Source organism: Gymnoscopelus braueri, assembly GCF_963280865.1.
Source record: "Gymnoscopelus braueri genome assembly, chromosome: 22".
Classification (NCBI taxonomy): domain Eukaryota; kingdom Metazoa; phylum Chordata; class Actinopteri; order Myctophiformes; family Myctophidae; genus Gymnoscopelus; species Gymnoscopelus braueri.
In genome coordinates this window covers 20,779,531-20,793,513 of record NC_137624.1, presented here as the reverse complement: position 1 = coordinate 20,793,513, position 13,983 = coordinate 20,779,531, and the positions used below count along the sequence as shown (strand labels likewise).

Below are 13,983 nucleotides of genomic sequence, written 5' to 3'. Positions count from 1 at the left end.
GTACAGCATTATCAAGTATTACCCCACCTTGTGATATTAATACATTTCTTAGTGATAGCTACACCTTGATGACTGCCTGGAGAATACCGATAAGTTGATATCATTTAATAATTCCATATTCCACATTCACTTAACAGTTTGAGACATAGGCCTACAATTCAGATGTTTGTTTATAACTAATGTTTGCCAATAAATAAAAAATACAAAATAAAATTGAAATATTTACATGAAAATGTAATGAAAAGTGAATACTTCTAAGAGTCCACTTTTGCAAAAATGTTATACATTGGAAAAAGGGAAAGAAAATGTAACAAAATGTAAACAAATTAGATGTCTGTGGCCAAACTCACTCTTTCACACACAAACAAGTACTTCAAAGGATATATAGATGTATATATGTATGTATCCATATATATTCTGTATATATGTGTCTCTACAAAAAAGCAAGGTTACTCTATGAGTCAATACATTCTACTCTACAATCACTAGAACAACAGTGTACATTCCAAACCAAAATGCTTTGAAGGTTTATCAGGATATAGAAAGACTTTAACAATCAGTGAACCATGATCAATTATCATATAACATCCTGCTTAGGGTGGTGAATTGTTGTGCTTGTGTGTGTGCGTGCACGTGCTTGTGTATTCGCATGCGTCTGTGTGTGTGCCACAGAGAGATTGGTTTCCATCTGAATTATGTGCTAGCAAGCAGAACACGTGCACGCACACACACACACACACACGCACACACACACGCCCCATTACTCCCCCCCCCCACCCCCCAATTCTAACCCACCACAGACATAAAATGATCTGATCAGCAGTTAGTCTGGTTAACCTTGCCTCGGCAGCTGAAACGGGATCCCAGTCTATTTCTGCTGGTCTGAGGTTAAGAGTGTCTCACAAATGGACTTCCCAGCTTGATAACAGCTCTATACTGTGGCACCTCCAGCCAACAGGCCTACTTAAGCCTTGAATTTATGCTTTGGCGTAAAAGTGTTGCGTGACATGTACTGTAGCACGACACTTTTTCGACAAAGCATTTAATTAGTCGCCTGCTTCATCGTACAACCGTGTCACGTGCCGAAAATACAAATCTTAATGAGCGACGTGGTTGTGCAGTACATGTACAAAATGGGCATTGTGCCCGACATTCCTTCGTTAATTCCTTCATAAGCTAGATTTACACAGAAGTGCAGAAGACTGCCTATTAAGTCCTGGGATCAAAAATCACTGACATTCTCAAGGGTGAAATATTGAATTAAGATGTCGATTGTCTTTTAGAATGGGAGGATAATGCAGTACCACGAAAAGTAAAAGGTATTTTGTGCCGGTGTAAATCTAGCCATTGCAATTTGACCAAGACCATTCCCCAAAACATCTCTGCCATACAACGGGAAGTAGAAGGGGTACTGGTGAGATGCCTGTGGCAAGCCAGTTTATTAGGATGTCCAACAAGCAGAACATGATAAAACAAAATAAAAATGCCATGAGGGCATATTAATTTGCCAATATAATGTATTGTATCGTCTACAGATGTAGCAATACCACGGCCTTCCATGTGGTGCCAAAAATGTTTAAATTAGTATGTCTTCCAACAGCTGCTAGATCAAACAAGCCCATATTTCTGACCATAACCTCTCTTCTCCTCCCAGCCACGAGCTTGCCATGGAAATGGAATCGTTTCTGCACATAAAAAAATACCGGTACAAAGTAAGAAACGTACTAGAAGATACATTATGTACAGTGCTACAGAAGCCCATTGTTAAGCACCAATAAGGTATACGAGGGTCAGAGATTGATTTCTTAGCATATCGTTGCTGTCGGGCAGAAACCTTGTTATCTCCATATTTCAACTTTTATGCTTTTTTTCCCCTCCCCTCGTAAATGAATGCTCTACTTCGTCCATACCACACTACAGTGTCACCCAAAAGTAACAAAAAGCGAGCTTGTAGATCTGCCATTTTAGAATTTTAAGTGAAAGTGATTAAGTGTGTGTGTAGATTTTACAAATATTGAACCAATGAAAAGCATTAGAGCAGTAAAAGCATTTTTTTTTTTTTCATTTTCTGAAAAGTCGCAGCTTTGGACATGCAGTACTGCACATGGTTTCCACATGACAGCGACGATATACTGTACAAGGCTCCAGTCCTAATGAACCGTGTCAAACCTCAACTCAAAACCCCCTCTGCGACCTCACATTAGGACTCTCAAAGGATACAGTCATACAGTATGTGACAAAAGACAGTATACGGGGCCGTTTCTATGGTCGTAGATGTATGCGCGTTGATAAGAAATGGGTGGCCAGTCTATTCTGTGGACCATATATTTTCTGAATGTAGTCTACACATACGGTAGTTTACAGTACAAACGTGCACTTGTGTGTGTTCACTTTGTGTAGACATTAGATACATATATGTGTCAGGTAACCCTGAGTTGGAGGTGGAAGTGTATTGCTAGTATGTTTTGTGCTTTTTTTTATTTACATTTATGCTGATGTGGGCCTTGTATAGGACACAGTTTTACATGCTTGCTGCGATATCGCTACACGTCCCTAGAGGCAGTGCTTTGCAAAAATGGAGATGCAGGCTCGCTAGATCAGTGGTTCTCAAACATTTTTATTCCAAGGACCCCCAGTTTGATAAAACAAACAACAAAACGTCTCTGGGACCCCTATCTATAAAGTCCTCAGTGTTAGTTGTACACTCTCAGAGTTACAAACCCCCCCCAACTCCTCAAGGACCCCTGGGGGTCCCCGGATCCTACTTGTGAGAATCACCGAGCTAGATTATGCGTGGAATGGCTACCAACGTATCGCGTTTCAAAAGGTTCTCTCGTCGCACCCTTTGGGCCATTTCAGGACAACATTTGGAACAAGATGATCATCTATCAGACAAGTCAGCACGCTGCTCAACTCCAGCACAAACAACCATTATTCCCTGTTTGAAGCAGCTCCCGTCGACCATTACTCTCTCTTGAAGTTAAGCACATGGCCATTACTGTCCAGCCCTTCAAGTGAAGCCGTTGGACGTTATGGAAGTGTTCCTTTTGCCAAGAGCCCGGGAAACACTCCTTTATGCTTATTATTCAAATATATTCTATTCCCAGCCACTTCATTACAGACTATGGCAAGTCTTCTCATCATCTTATTATGGGAAAATAGCAGGGAATTCACCAAATAGTCCCTCCATCACTGCAATTTCAACAAGCTTAGTTTCTCAGTGAACCTGGATAAAACTATTTTAAATTGGTCAAGTTATTAAACCCATGAGAGACAAGGAGAGACATTGGTGAATGGGGGAAACAAAGGGTTTCTTTTTGGACATTTCTTGCCGGACAGCAGAACGATTTATAATTTTTTTTTGCCTTATCCACTATCCTAATGGGGAATCCCCCCTATAGTCAGGGGAGATATTAGGGTTTTAGTCTTGAGGTAGACGCTCTGAGCCACTCCGCTACACTTGCAGACAGCAAAGTTGGCTCCACAACTGTTGCCATTAGCAGATGGTAATACTATTTTAACATGGGGAATAGCAGACAGGTGGAACCTTGTTTGTATCCCTCTCACAAATTAACAAGGGAGGGGCGTTAATGGCTTCCATCTAACGAGGGCAATTAACAACCCTTCTCGAGTCACCAGTTACATCCCGACCAGATTGCCTAGCTTGATTTAAACTTGTTTTTCACTTGTAAATCAGTTATGTTCCATAAGCGACAGTCATTATGGCCAAGTATAAATGAGCTGCAAATCACCCGCTAATTTTTACGGAGATGTGCGTGCTTCCCTTTTTGTTCCAAGTATAAATGAGGCCACTGGTTCTCAACGTCGGATTCGGGAACTACCGGGGGTCCCAGTGGAACCTTACAGGTCTGTAACCCTTTACGGGTCCATTTGGTTCCATCAGTAAATTCTCCGAATCAGACGAATACTGAGGATTTTACAGTGTAGATTGGGGTCCCAGAGATACAGTAGCAAATGGCATCAAATGGGGGTCTGTGGATAATTCCTTTTAACAGGTCGTTCATGAAAGTCCTTGCGGTCTTGTTTCCAATGAGAACCTGTGAGCAATTAGGGGTTAAGAGTCTTGCTCAGGGACAAATTTCATTTCATCGACACATATGCTGGCCTGGCCTGGAATCGAACCTGGGGCAACCAGGGCCTCTGGCTCCCTAGGCGGGCTCACTAACCACTCAGCTATGGCCTGATGCTATCAAACTGACTCCCAGTTTGATAAGTTAAAAAGGTTGAGAATGATTGAATTAGGCTTAGGCTGTGTGCCTGTCCACCAAAGCGTGGAAACACCAGCCGCCCACCTAAAAACGCTTCCAAACTCCCGAGTTGAAAATACTCCAACTCTCGGCAAGCAGATATAAACGCCAGAAGTGAGTGCGCGAGCGCAAAATAGACGCTCAGCACCTTGTCACGCTGCTGGCGTTTCCAGCATAGTGTAGATATGCGACGCTCCCATTGAAAACTATTCAAAACATACGCTGTGCTCAGGAAAAGAAAGAAAAACAACATCTTGGTGGACACGGCCCCTTAATCCATATTTGGTGCTACTGTGCTGTCCGCTGGTCTCTCTACAGCCCTTTCCACTGACTGTGGCTGCTCAGCTGAGAGACAAACAGGACAGGGTCAGTAGACGGGTTGACACCTGCTGTGTGTCGGCTCTGTCTGAGGGGAAATAAGAAGACTGCTCACTGAAGTATGACCGTCTGTCTTATTAATGTAGGCCATCTGGAAGGGGAGAGAGAGGGAGAGAGACACAGAGAGACAGACAGAGAGACGGAGGGAGAGAGAGAGGGAGAGAGACGTGGAGAGAGGGAGAGAAAGAGAGAGGGGGCAAGAGACAGTGAGAGAGACAGAGAGAGAGAGGATGCTGAAACAAGGAAAAAGTGAACGTGCTTGTGAGTGCATGACAGATAAGAGAGAGAGAGTAGAAGAGAACTACCCCAGCTGACTCTTGGCCGTTTCTCTAAAAACCAAACGTATGTGATTTATTCAGATCCACAGGAAAGCCAGTGGAAATGGCACGCATGGAACCAAGATAATCTTTGACGTGTTTCCCCGCAAGAGACTATGGGTCAGAACGGACCAGCTGTGCTGTGATATTCTGAGAAGACCTATTATTAAGTTCCTTGAAACGGTTACGTTAGAACAATGGTACGTAACAAACCAGACAGTCAGAGAGGAAGAGAGACGGGAGGGAATGTCCCCCCCCCAGTCACAAAACTCTGACTGAAACAGGCAGATAATGGGGAATGCATTCTAAGCTAAGGGCATGTCATAATAGGTGAACATTCAGCTAAAATAGGCAATCTACAAGTGCTGCGACACGTTGTGAGCTTGTAGATCGGCTATTTTTGGTGTAGTGGGAAAAAAGGTGGGCACCAAAGATAGAAAGAAAGAAAGCATAAGGTTGTTTAAGTGGTAAAGAGCCAGGGTTCAGTTTCCCAGTGACATCTTATAATCATAGATAAGTCCAGGGTAATAGGCCTACACGCATATCCAAAAATAAACTTGACGGGTGCACGATAAAAAAAAAGAGAGATAAATGATTATTCGCTATACACCAATCTAGATGCTCCCAAAGTGCAGCTTTAATAGTAAAAAAACATTTCGACCGTCTGGTCTTCGTGACGAGGCTCAGACAGTAATTTTGTTTTCTACTTGTAAAGTTGCCTTTTGGGAGCATGTAGAGCGCTGTGCGGATAATAAATCATCTTCTTGAACATCTCATCCTGGAAGTATGATGCTATTGCCATGCACCAATTTACTCTTGGGAAACTTGGTAGCCTACATTACTGTAGGGATGCAGACTCACACACCATGATAAAATGTCTTTGAAGAATCACACGTTAAATGTTCCTTATTGGTTACCAGAATTTCCCTACATACGTAGATTCAAATCCAATCCTCAAAACACTCAATCTCAAACTGGGGTGCTCACTTAGACTTATTACTTGCCTAAACAAAACGCAATAACACTGCCAGTGACAGACATCAAAGAGACCCTCTTTGCCTTCCTGAAAAGGCTCCCAAAGGCATTCGATATTAACAGAACCGCCTTTAAGTTTTCAATCTCTTTCAATCTCTGGGTTAAAACTGAGTGGCATCAAACACCCTTTTGTCCTCGCCTAAGTTATTCCCGTTATCAGCTCCCTAAAGTCATAAATATACATAACTCTAAATCTGACTTTGAGAAATTGTTGGCTTTGAGGTTCAATGAGGTTGTTTTTTTTCTTTCCAGATATATTTGGTCAAATGAACAGAGTGCATCTTAAAAGGCAGCACACAAAGGATATCAAACCAGTTCTAAGATCAAGGGTGAGAGGCGAGGAGAGGAGAATGGAAGCCTTTTGATTTACATTATTATTATGTAGAGCCAGGCGGATATATCGGCCATTATGTGACTTCTTTGACGACATCGGTATCGATGCGGTATCGATTCAGCCGATGTTTCCCGATTTCATTCATCACTTTCAACATGCCGTCCCTATTTTGGGCATAGGAGAAAACTCGTTTCAATTAAAGTTTGCTTAATGAGCGCAACTTCTGAACAGATAAATACAGGGGAATATAAATGAAGAGGCATGTGAAGAGAATCAAAATGAACAGAACCAAAGCTGAACACAGTGCTGAACATATTTGTGCACAGACAGGCATACAAATGATTGCATCAGTGGTAAGTACTTTCTGCTGCTTCCAACAATAATTAAAAATGATATTTCATTGGCAAGTGGAGCTGGAAAACTCTTCTAAACATCATTATGGAAGATACACGATGAGAAGGAGTGTCTATCTTTGATCATAAGGGATTACACACGAGATTCTGACAGCTCACGTACACCACACTATGATACTGTTGCTGGGTTACTGAAATCTGTCAGCATCTGTTCCACACCATTTTATGGGGTGGGACAGTTCATATGTACTTCATAGGTGGTTCTGCACTCCGCTTGAATATGCTATAAAAAGATCATTAATAAATCATATAATATGGGACTGCACCAGGATCTCAGGAGGGTGGGGAGAGACAAAATACCCTCCACATCTAAGCCCCTTCACTTATACTACAGGGCTGGTATTTACCCATAAAATACAGCAGCAGAGTAGTCAGTAATTCATCACGCCGAAACGATACCTATTGGACATTCTGTGCTGATGAGTCCAGCATTGACTCAATGCCATACAAAGCCTGATTTATACTTTGTCTTATGATGGGGCATAAATTAGGCAACACACAATCAGGTCAGGTGTCCCATAAGGTATGCATACTTGATGCAGTTGACTCATTACTAAGGGGAATTATTTAGAAGAATCCTGCAGTATTAATGCAGAGCATATCCATCTCTGTATTATTGACAGAAACTAGCCTATACCAGTAGAAGGTAAGGCCGGAAGGTTGGAATCAATTGTATGCTTTCTTTTGAGAGATGGGCGGTCCCTTTAATTAGCAAACCATTCGTTTATGCTCCGACTGTCCTATGGAAACAAGGCCTTGTGGTCTGTGTACAAAGCCCTGCGTTACAACAGCTGCATGTCTTTCAGAGCAGAGCCATGGAAAGGAAAGGAGAACATCCTGCTGTATAGTGTGTGCATGAGAGCGTTACTATACTTGTGAGGAGCAAATGTCACCACTAGTATAATACAAATACACATTGTGAGGACCAATTTCCTGGGGAATTTAGCGGTTAGGTTTAGAGGTTGGAGATATAACTTATAATTTATGCTTGGTTATGCGCTGGTGTCATGCAGCGAAAAGTGTGAGCTTGTAGATCGGCTATTTTCGGCTTTAGGGCAAGGGTTAAAATGGCAAAAAATATATATAAAATTGCCATCATAAAAATGTCCTTACAAGTTTAGTGTGTGTGTGTGTGTGTGTGTGTGTGTGGATAGGAGGAGGAACAGCAATGAGGGTCACTGTACGAACGGAAAACTGTGCTTTTGGTCCACCCATACAGCGTGCAGGACAAAGATAACGTGTGTGAACATATTATGGCAGGGGTCTTCAATGTTTTTCAGGCCAAGGACCCCCTAGCTGAGAGAGAGATGAAGCAGGGACCCCCTCTATATTGTATAAAATTGTGTTTCAGATTAAACTTTTTTTTAATACTTTTCCCTCTACACCTCTTTGCCAAAAATAGCCGATCTACAAGCTCACAACGCCTCACAGCGTGAGGCGTTGTGAGCTTGTAGATCGGCTATTTTTGGCTAAAGTTCTCCTGCAGAAAAGGGATGCTAGGGTTGCTAAGTGGTTAATGCAAAAAAAAAAAAAAATCATATCACACAAAGATTTGGGGCCCCCCTGTAGTAACTCTGAGGACCCCCTAGGGGTCCCGGACCCCCCTGTTGAAGACCCCTGTACGATGGTATGAGAGAATACCGTATGCACACCCACAGATTATTTGTTTACAACAATATTCCCTGCCAGCAGTGAGACTATAGAAAATGTGCTTTCTGACACAGGAGGTGCACGTGTGTGTGCTCGTGTACGAGATTAAGGATGGGTTGAGCTCCATCAGCGGTCCCTGCAACCGTTTTTTTCTTTTTGGGGGGAGGGGGGGGGGGGGGGGGGGGGTCAGGGCCCACATGAAACTCTTGAGGGCGTTCATGGCCCACGCATCTGTCCACCCTCAGATGGGTGGGCCACGTTGGTTTTTCAAAGCGTGTTTATTTTAATGATCAAATCAATCGATGGATTGTGTTCCGTCTTGGATCAATGGAAGTATACAGTATAGTATACTTTATAGAATACTTTAAGTTCCTATTTATCGGTACCACAACGTTTTTTTTTTCTTTCAAGGTTTTAAAGAATGTAACTTTTTTTTTATATTAATGGTATATTTTCAATCAAATCTTTGTATTTCGACAATTATATGGGGGCCTACTTGCATTTTCCTCACGGCCCACCAGTGGGCCCCGGCCCCCCAGGGTTGGGAATCGCTGAGTTAGATAACGTCTCTGTCGGGTGGAAACCTCAAAATGTCCAAAAACTGTTACTATTCAGGATTTCAAATTCAAAAAACGGCAAAAGTAGCAGACGGACACAAGCTCGAAACGCTGTACGTGTGGATCTGCTACTTTTTATGCTTTCGTGTGACACTGTGGTGGGATCAAGCAGGGCGTTGTTTTACGAAAAAACACAAAAAGTTAAAATATGGAGATACAGGATGAGGTTTCTGCCCGACAGCAACGATGATAAGTAAGCAAGCACCTCTGGTCCGGGTCCTGTTAGTGGACCGGGTCCCGTTAGTGGACCGGGTCCTGTTAGTGGACCGCGGGCAGCAGGGAGCGTGCTCAGCAAGGCTCAGAAAGAGAAGACATCAAAGATTTAGGAAAAGACGCACAGTAGGAAAGAGGAAAAAGACCGAAAGAGGGAAGGAAGTCAAGAAGGAAGCATCACTATTCTAGCACAGGTTATTCATAATAATAATAATAATACCAAAGATAATATTGCATCTCCTAGACCTAGATTCTACCGCTCAAGTGTATATAAAATTGGAAGAAAGCTATACTGTGATATTACATTTCACTTTATAATCCTAAAATAATTTATACCAACGATAGTTATATTTTTGTAGCATATTTACATAAATACATCATATAGTAATAATATTGTCATCAACACGTCGTTATAGAAACATACACCATACGTATATATGCATATAATCATGTTATAGCCACACGTACACTCACATACAATGAATATACAATCAAAAAGGAGCTATTGCAATGCTGTAATTGGTTAAAACCCCATCGAAACATTCACATCTTCTCAAGTAGGTAAGCTTTGAAGCCAAGAAGTTCAGGAGGTTGTATTGCTATAATAATAATAAGGACCAACGTTCAGCCCAGGCCTTGCAACAGATGCAGCTGAAATTTCGTCGTAAAATAAAAAGTATTGCTTTGAGTCGGGTCGGCCTCCTCTGTCGTGGATGTACTGTACATGTACTGTCTGCGGGTACAGTGGTTCTCAATGTCGGGTCTGGGGACCATCAGGAGGCCCAAATGGACCCTTACGGGGCTGTGGGTGAGTTCGATCAGCGAGCGTTCAAGTGGAAACGAACGGGTCCGTTAGGTTCCACTTGTATGCTCTCAGAGTTAAATTATCTTTTTTTCTTTTTTACTGTGTAGATTGGGGTCCTAAAGATAAAAAAATGGTTCCATCTCTACACTCTGACAGACCGGTAAGGGTCCTTTTGGACCGCTAGTGGGCCTCGGACCAGACACTGAGAAACGTCTGCGGTAGGAGGAGAAGGAGCAAGGCTGTCTGTCAGACAGACAGACAGACGGCGTCTGTGGCTTTCATCATTCTAGAAAGGTCTGCCAGCAGCCTGATGACACCAGAGGAGTTTGAGAATCTGAGAGTAACTCGGTTAGTCAGTCAGTCAGACAGACAGGCAGACAGACAGACAGACAGACAGGCAGGCAGGCAGACAGGCAGCCAGCCTGCTGAGATGCCCGCGGACATGAAAAACCAGGTGGACATGAAAGCTGTCTGTGCTTTCGGTAAGACAGACATGCAGGCTAGGCGCCGTGCTCAGACAGAGCAGGTTCAATTGTTAGCGTGATATCCAAGGTTCTCAGAAGTCAGAGAAGAGATCTTGGGGGCCCAAATGAATAATAAAAGGAGCAAGGGTCCGAGGCTGATAAAAGGGATTGTCAATGAAAAGCCCACCTGAGAGAGAGAGAGAGAGAGAAAGAGAGAGAGAGGTTAATACAGTATATGAACTACTATTTGCACAAGTGTATCTCTGTTTAAAACAAAAAACAAGATCCTACAACCGTGACAATATTTTATCTCAAAGGGGTGATTCTAGGTAGCCTGGTAAAGCCCCTACCTCCGGAAAATCTAATTTCTATTTGATTTCAGGAAGGAGTCTGGCATGAAGGCTTGTATGGGCGTTTCTAGCGCATTACCAAAAAAACTAGCCTATCAGCGTCGTCGCTCATCGTTCTGTGATTGACAGCGAAAGTTGGCCAATCAGGTGGCGAGTTCGAGTGAGCCTGAATGGAGCCGAGTGCAGCTGACAAAAAACGAACGGCAGCCATTGTTGTGCGTTGTCTTTACTTCTTACTTTCGGTTTTAAAGCGCTCTTCTTTTTTGGAGGCACGGAATTTACTTTTAAGATATCGTGGGGGGGGGGGGGGGGGCATTTTGCTCTTACTGTACGTCAACACAGTCCATCCCACGTCAAGTACGATATGTGAGAGAAACATGACCACTGTGTGAATATGGTCAGCGCTACTTTATTTCCACTTGCAGGCTGTTAAAATAGCCAAGTAGCCCTTGGAAGCATTCCAGTGTTAAACACACTTGCTTGGCCGCCACAATGACACTTACAGAACATTACGGTAAGTGTGGCTTGAAGGGCTCGACGGTTTGTTAAATTCATGCATGTTTTTTTCTTCTCCTTCAACAGGTTTGATGGAGAGCAGGCCGAGTTTAATTAAACATTTACATAAACATATTCATTCCATTAACGTTTACACTGTGTATTTCACTGACAAAAGTGGAAGCAAATCATGACAGTCAATTAGTCAATAGCTGCTGCACAATGCGGGAATTAATGACAGGTTATTTGAAACTGATAAAAACAAGTCATTAAGTGGAAGAAAGTTAAGTGAGTGGATAATTACACTTAATAAAACACATTAACGGTGTCCACTCATAGGACTCTTTTTTGGGGGGTCTATTGTAGTTATATAACTGCTGTAGGAATTATTCAAGTCAAGTCACAAAGGCCTCACTTGGCGCAGGAACAATATATTACTCTTTGATGGAGAGTTTTAAAACAACAACCACATGAGGACAAACAGAATAATCTAAATAACTGGAGTTCAATCATGAAAGACTGAAGCACAGTTCTGATGAATCAAAAATGATGTTGGGTGAAGACCCCGATTTCGCCACTCTCAACCTGGCATCCTTATTTTGGGCATGCTTATAGACAAATATTTTAAAAAGGATTTCTAAATGTTCCTAGAAGAGCAAAAATAGAAGAGGTGCTGTAGAGCAGCAAGTTTTGGTGCATGAAGTATAAAATGGGGCTTTAAACCCATTAAAACCGGGAAAGCATCTGTGTCATTTTAGATTTCTGCGTTGGCTATTCAAAAATTGCAGATATACAAGCTCACAGCGCGTCACTTCGTGCCTCGCTGCGAGCTTGTACATCTGCTATTTGAGTGTGAGAACTACTGATTTAGAAGGCATTTGTAGAATCGGCCTCTCATGGGTTAAGTGGTTAACGCTCTTGATTGGCTCAGCACTCACCTTTAACATTTTAGCTGCCGTGTACCCATTGTTGAAACGGTACTTATTTGATCTTACTTGAACTTATATGTGACCATTTCTGGTTCGTTCATGGGTCCGCTGGATATAGCGTATGTGGTTATTCTTAACGTCAGGTGTGAACACGGGGATAGAGGCGGATGGAGAAAGAACCACTACAGCCGTGTTGAGGCGAGGTCAAACAATAAGCAGATAAGGTTCAGCGTTTCAGCCTGTATGGCGGTCCCTAGTTGTAGATGCGTAAAAAAATAGGGCTGGGCAATATATCGATATTGTGATATGAGACTGAGGGATTTTGGATATCATAATATAAGTGTCTTTTTCCCCCTGATTTTAATCAATTAAAGGTAGGGTAATTTATTTTTGCAATGGCAGATTTGTCTGGAACCAGGCTAGGTCTCTCCAGCTCTTTAGTAAACAGAATATAGTACATTTTCAGGTAGGTGACAACATTTAAGCCAATCAGGAGAGCACAATGAAAATGCATTTTCTGTCTAATAAAGAGCTGGAGAGACATGGGAGACTCCTTTTACTGAACAAACACTCTATATCAATGAGTACTATCAGAATAAATAGCTCTTTAACACTTATTTTAACCAAAGTAAATCACTTACCCTACCTTTAAGCCTTACATACAGTATTTTATACTTTTCAAAAAATATTTTGGACATTTCTGAAAAAAGAAAATGTCTATTATCGTCTCAATACAATGTTATCGTCACAATATCGATAAAGGTACTGTATTTGGTCAAATCAAATACTGTGATACTTGATTTTATCCATATTGCCCAGCCCTTGTAACATACACATTCAAAAACAACATTAAACAAAATAATATTGACAGCATGAGAAGAGCAACAATAATCACATAAAACAAGATATTTACAGTGACACATTTATGTGGGTACCATATTGATGCTTATTTGTGCCATAGAACAAATACCATGAAATTGTTTCTATATAAAATAAAATAAATCAATATTATCATCATTAAAATCATGAAATCTTATTTTGGGGCCACTTGCAACATCCTGACGGCCCACATCTCAGGGGTGTCGGTCGGATGACATGACTTAATAAGAAAACATAAATTGTTGATTGATATTGTCCTCTGTGATTACTTGTTTAGTCTTTGTAATAGGGCGTTGCTGGTGGTTTTCGCCAGCACCATTTTGTGTCCCCAAATGAAGTTAAGGTATTACTTTCTCTTTAGGGCTCTAAAATGGATGCTGCAACAGATGGGAACTGTGACAACAAATGAAAGCAATCAATATGAGGCTGACAGCTCTGTTGGAAATCGTCGCTGTTGGGCAGAAACCTTGTATCTCAATATTTCATCCTTTTTTCCCCCCATAAAATAATGCCCTAGTTTACACTTTGTTGTATGACAGCTTCGTGCAAAAGTTGTGAAAATGGCCGATGCTTATTTTATCACATTTTAAAAAGTTAAAACATTTTCTCAAGTGGTTAAGTCTGAATAATAACTACATTAGATCCATTGGAACACTGAAAAGTAACATTTTTTGACATACAAGGTTTCTACCCGACAGTGACGGCACGCAGGTGACAGCTCTGTTGGAAATGATGCTTCTGGCGGCCAGCCAACTAGACAGCCATTATGAGGCAATGAGTGGATGCAGAGGTTGAATGTGACAAGTCTTTTCTAAATGCCTCCCATTTCCCTTCAT

At 41.9% G+C, this 13,983-nt stretch overlaps 1 protein-coding gene across 8 annotated transcripts in view; it reads right to left on the bottom strand.

The window, feature by feature from the left end:
• Positions 1–9,518: 9,518 nt before the first annotated feature.
• The window catches only part of strbp (spermatid perinuclear RNA binding protein), a 130,298-nt gene continuing 125,833 nt past the window's right edge, over positions 9,519–13,983 (bottom strand). For 5 of the 8 annotated variants that reach the window (XM_080420052.1, XM_080420051.1, XM_080420055.1 and 2 more), the window contains one exon: positions 9,519–10,681. In XM_080420052.1, the coding sequence (XP_080276178.1) occupies positions 10,587–10,681 (95 nt within the window). In that variant the 3' untranslated portion in view covers positions 9,519–10,586. Of the gene's footprint in view, positions 10,682–13,014 lie in introns of those variants that run through there. The other 3 variants (XM_080420056.1, XM_080420058.1, XM_080420053.1) reach the window with 2 other exon arrangements.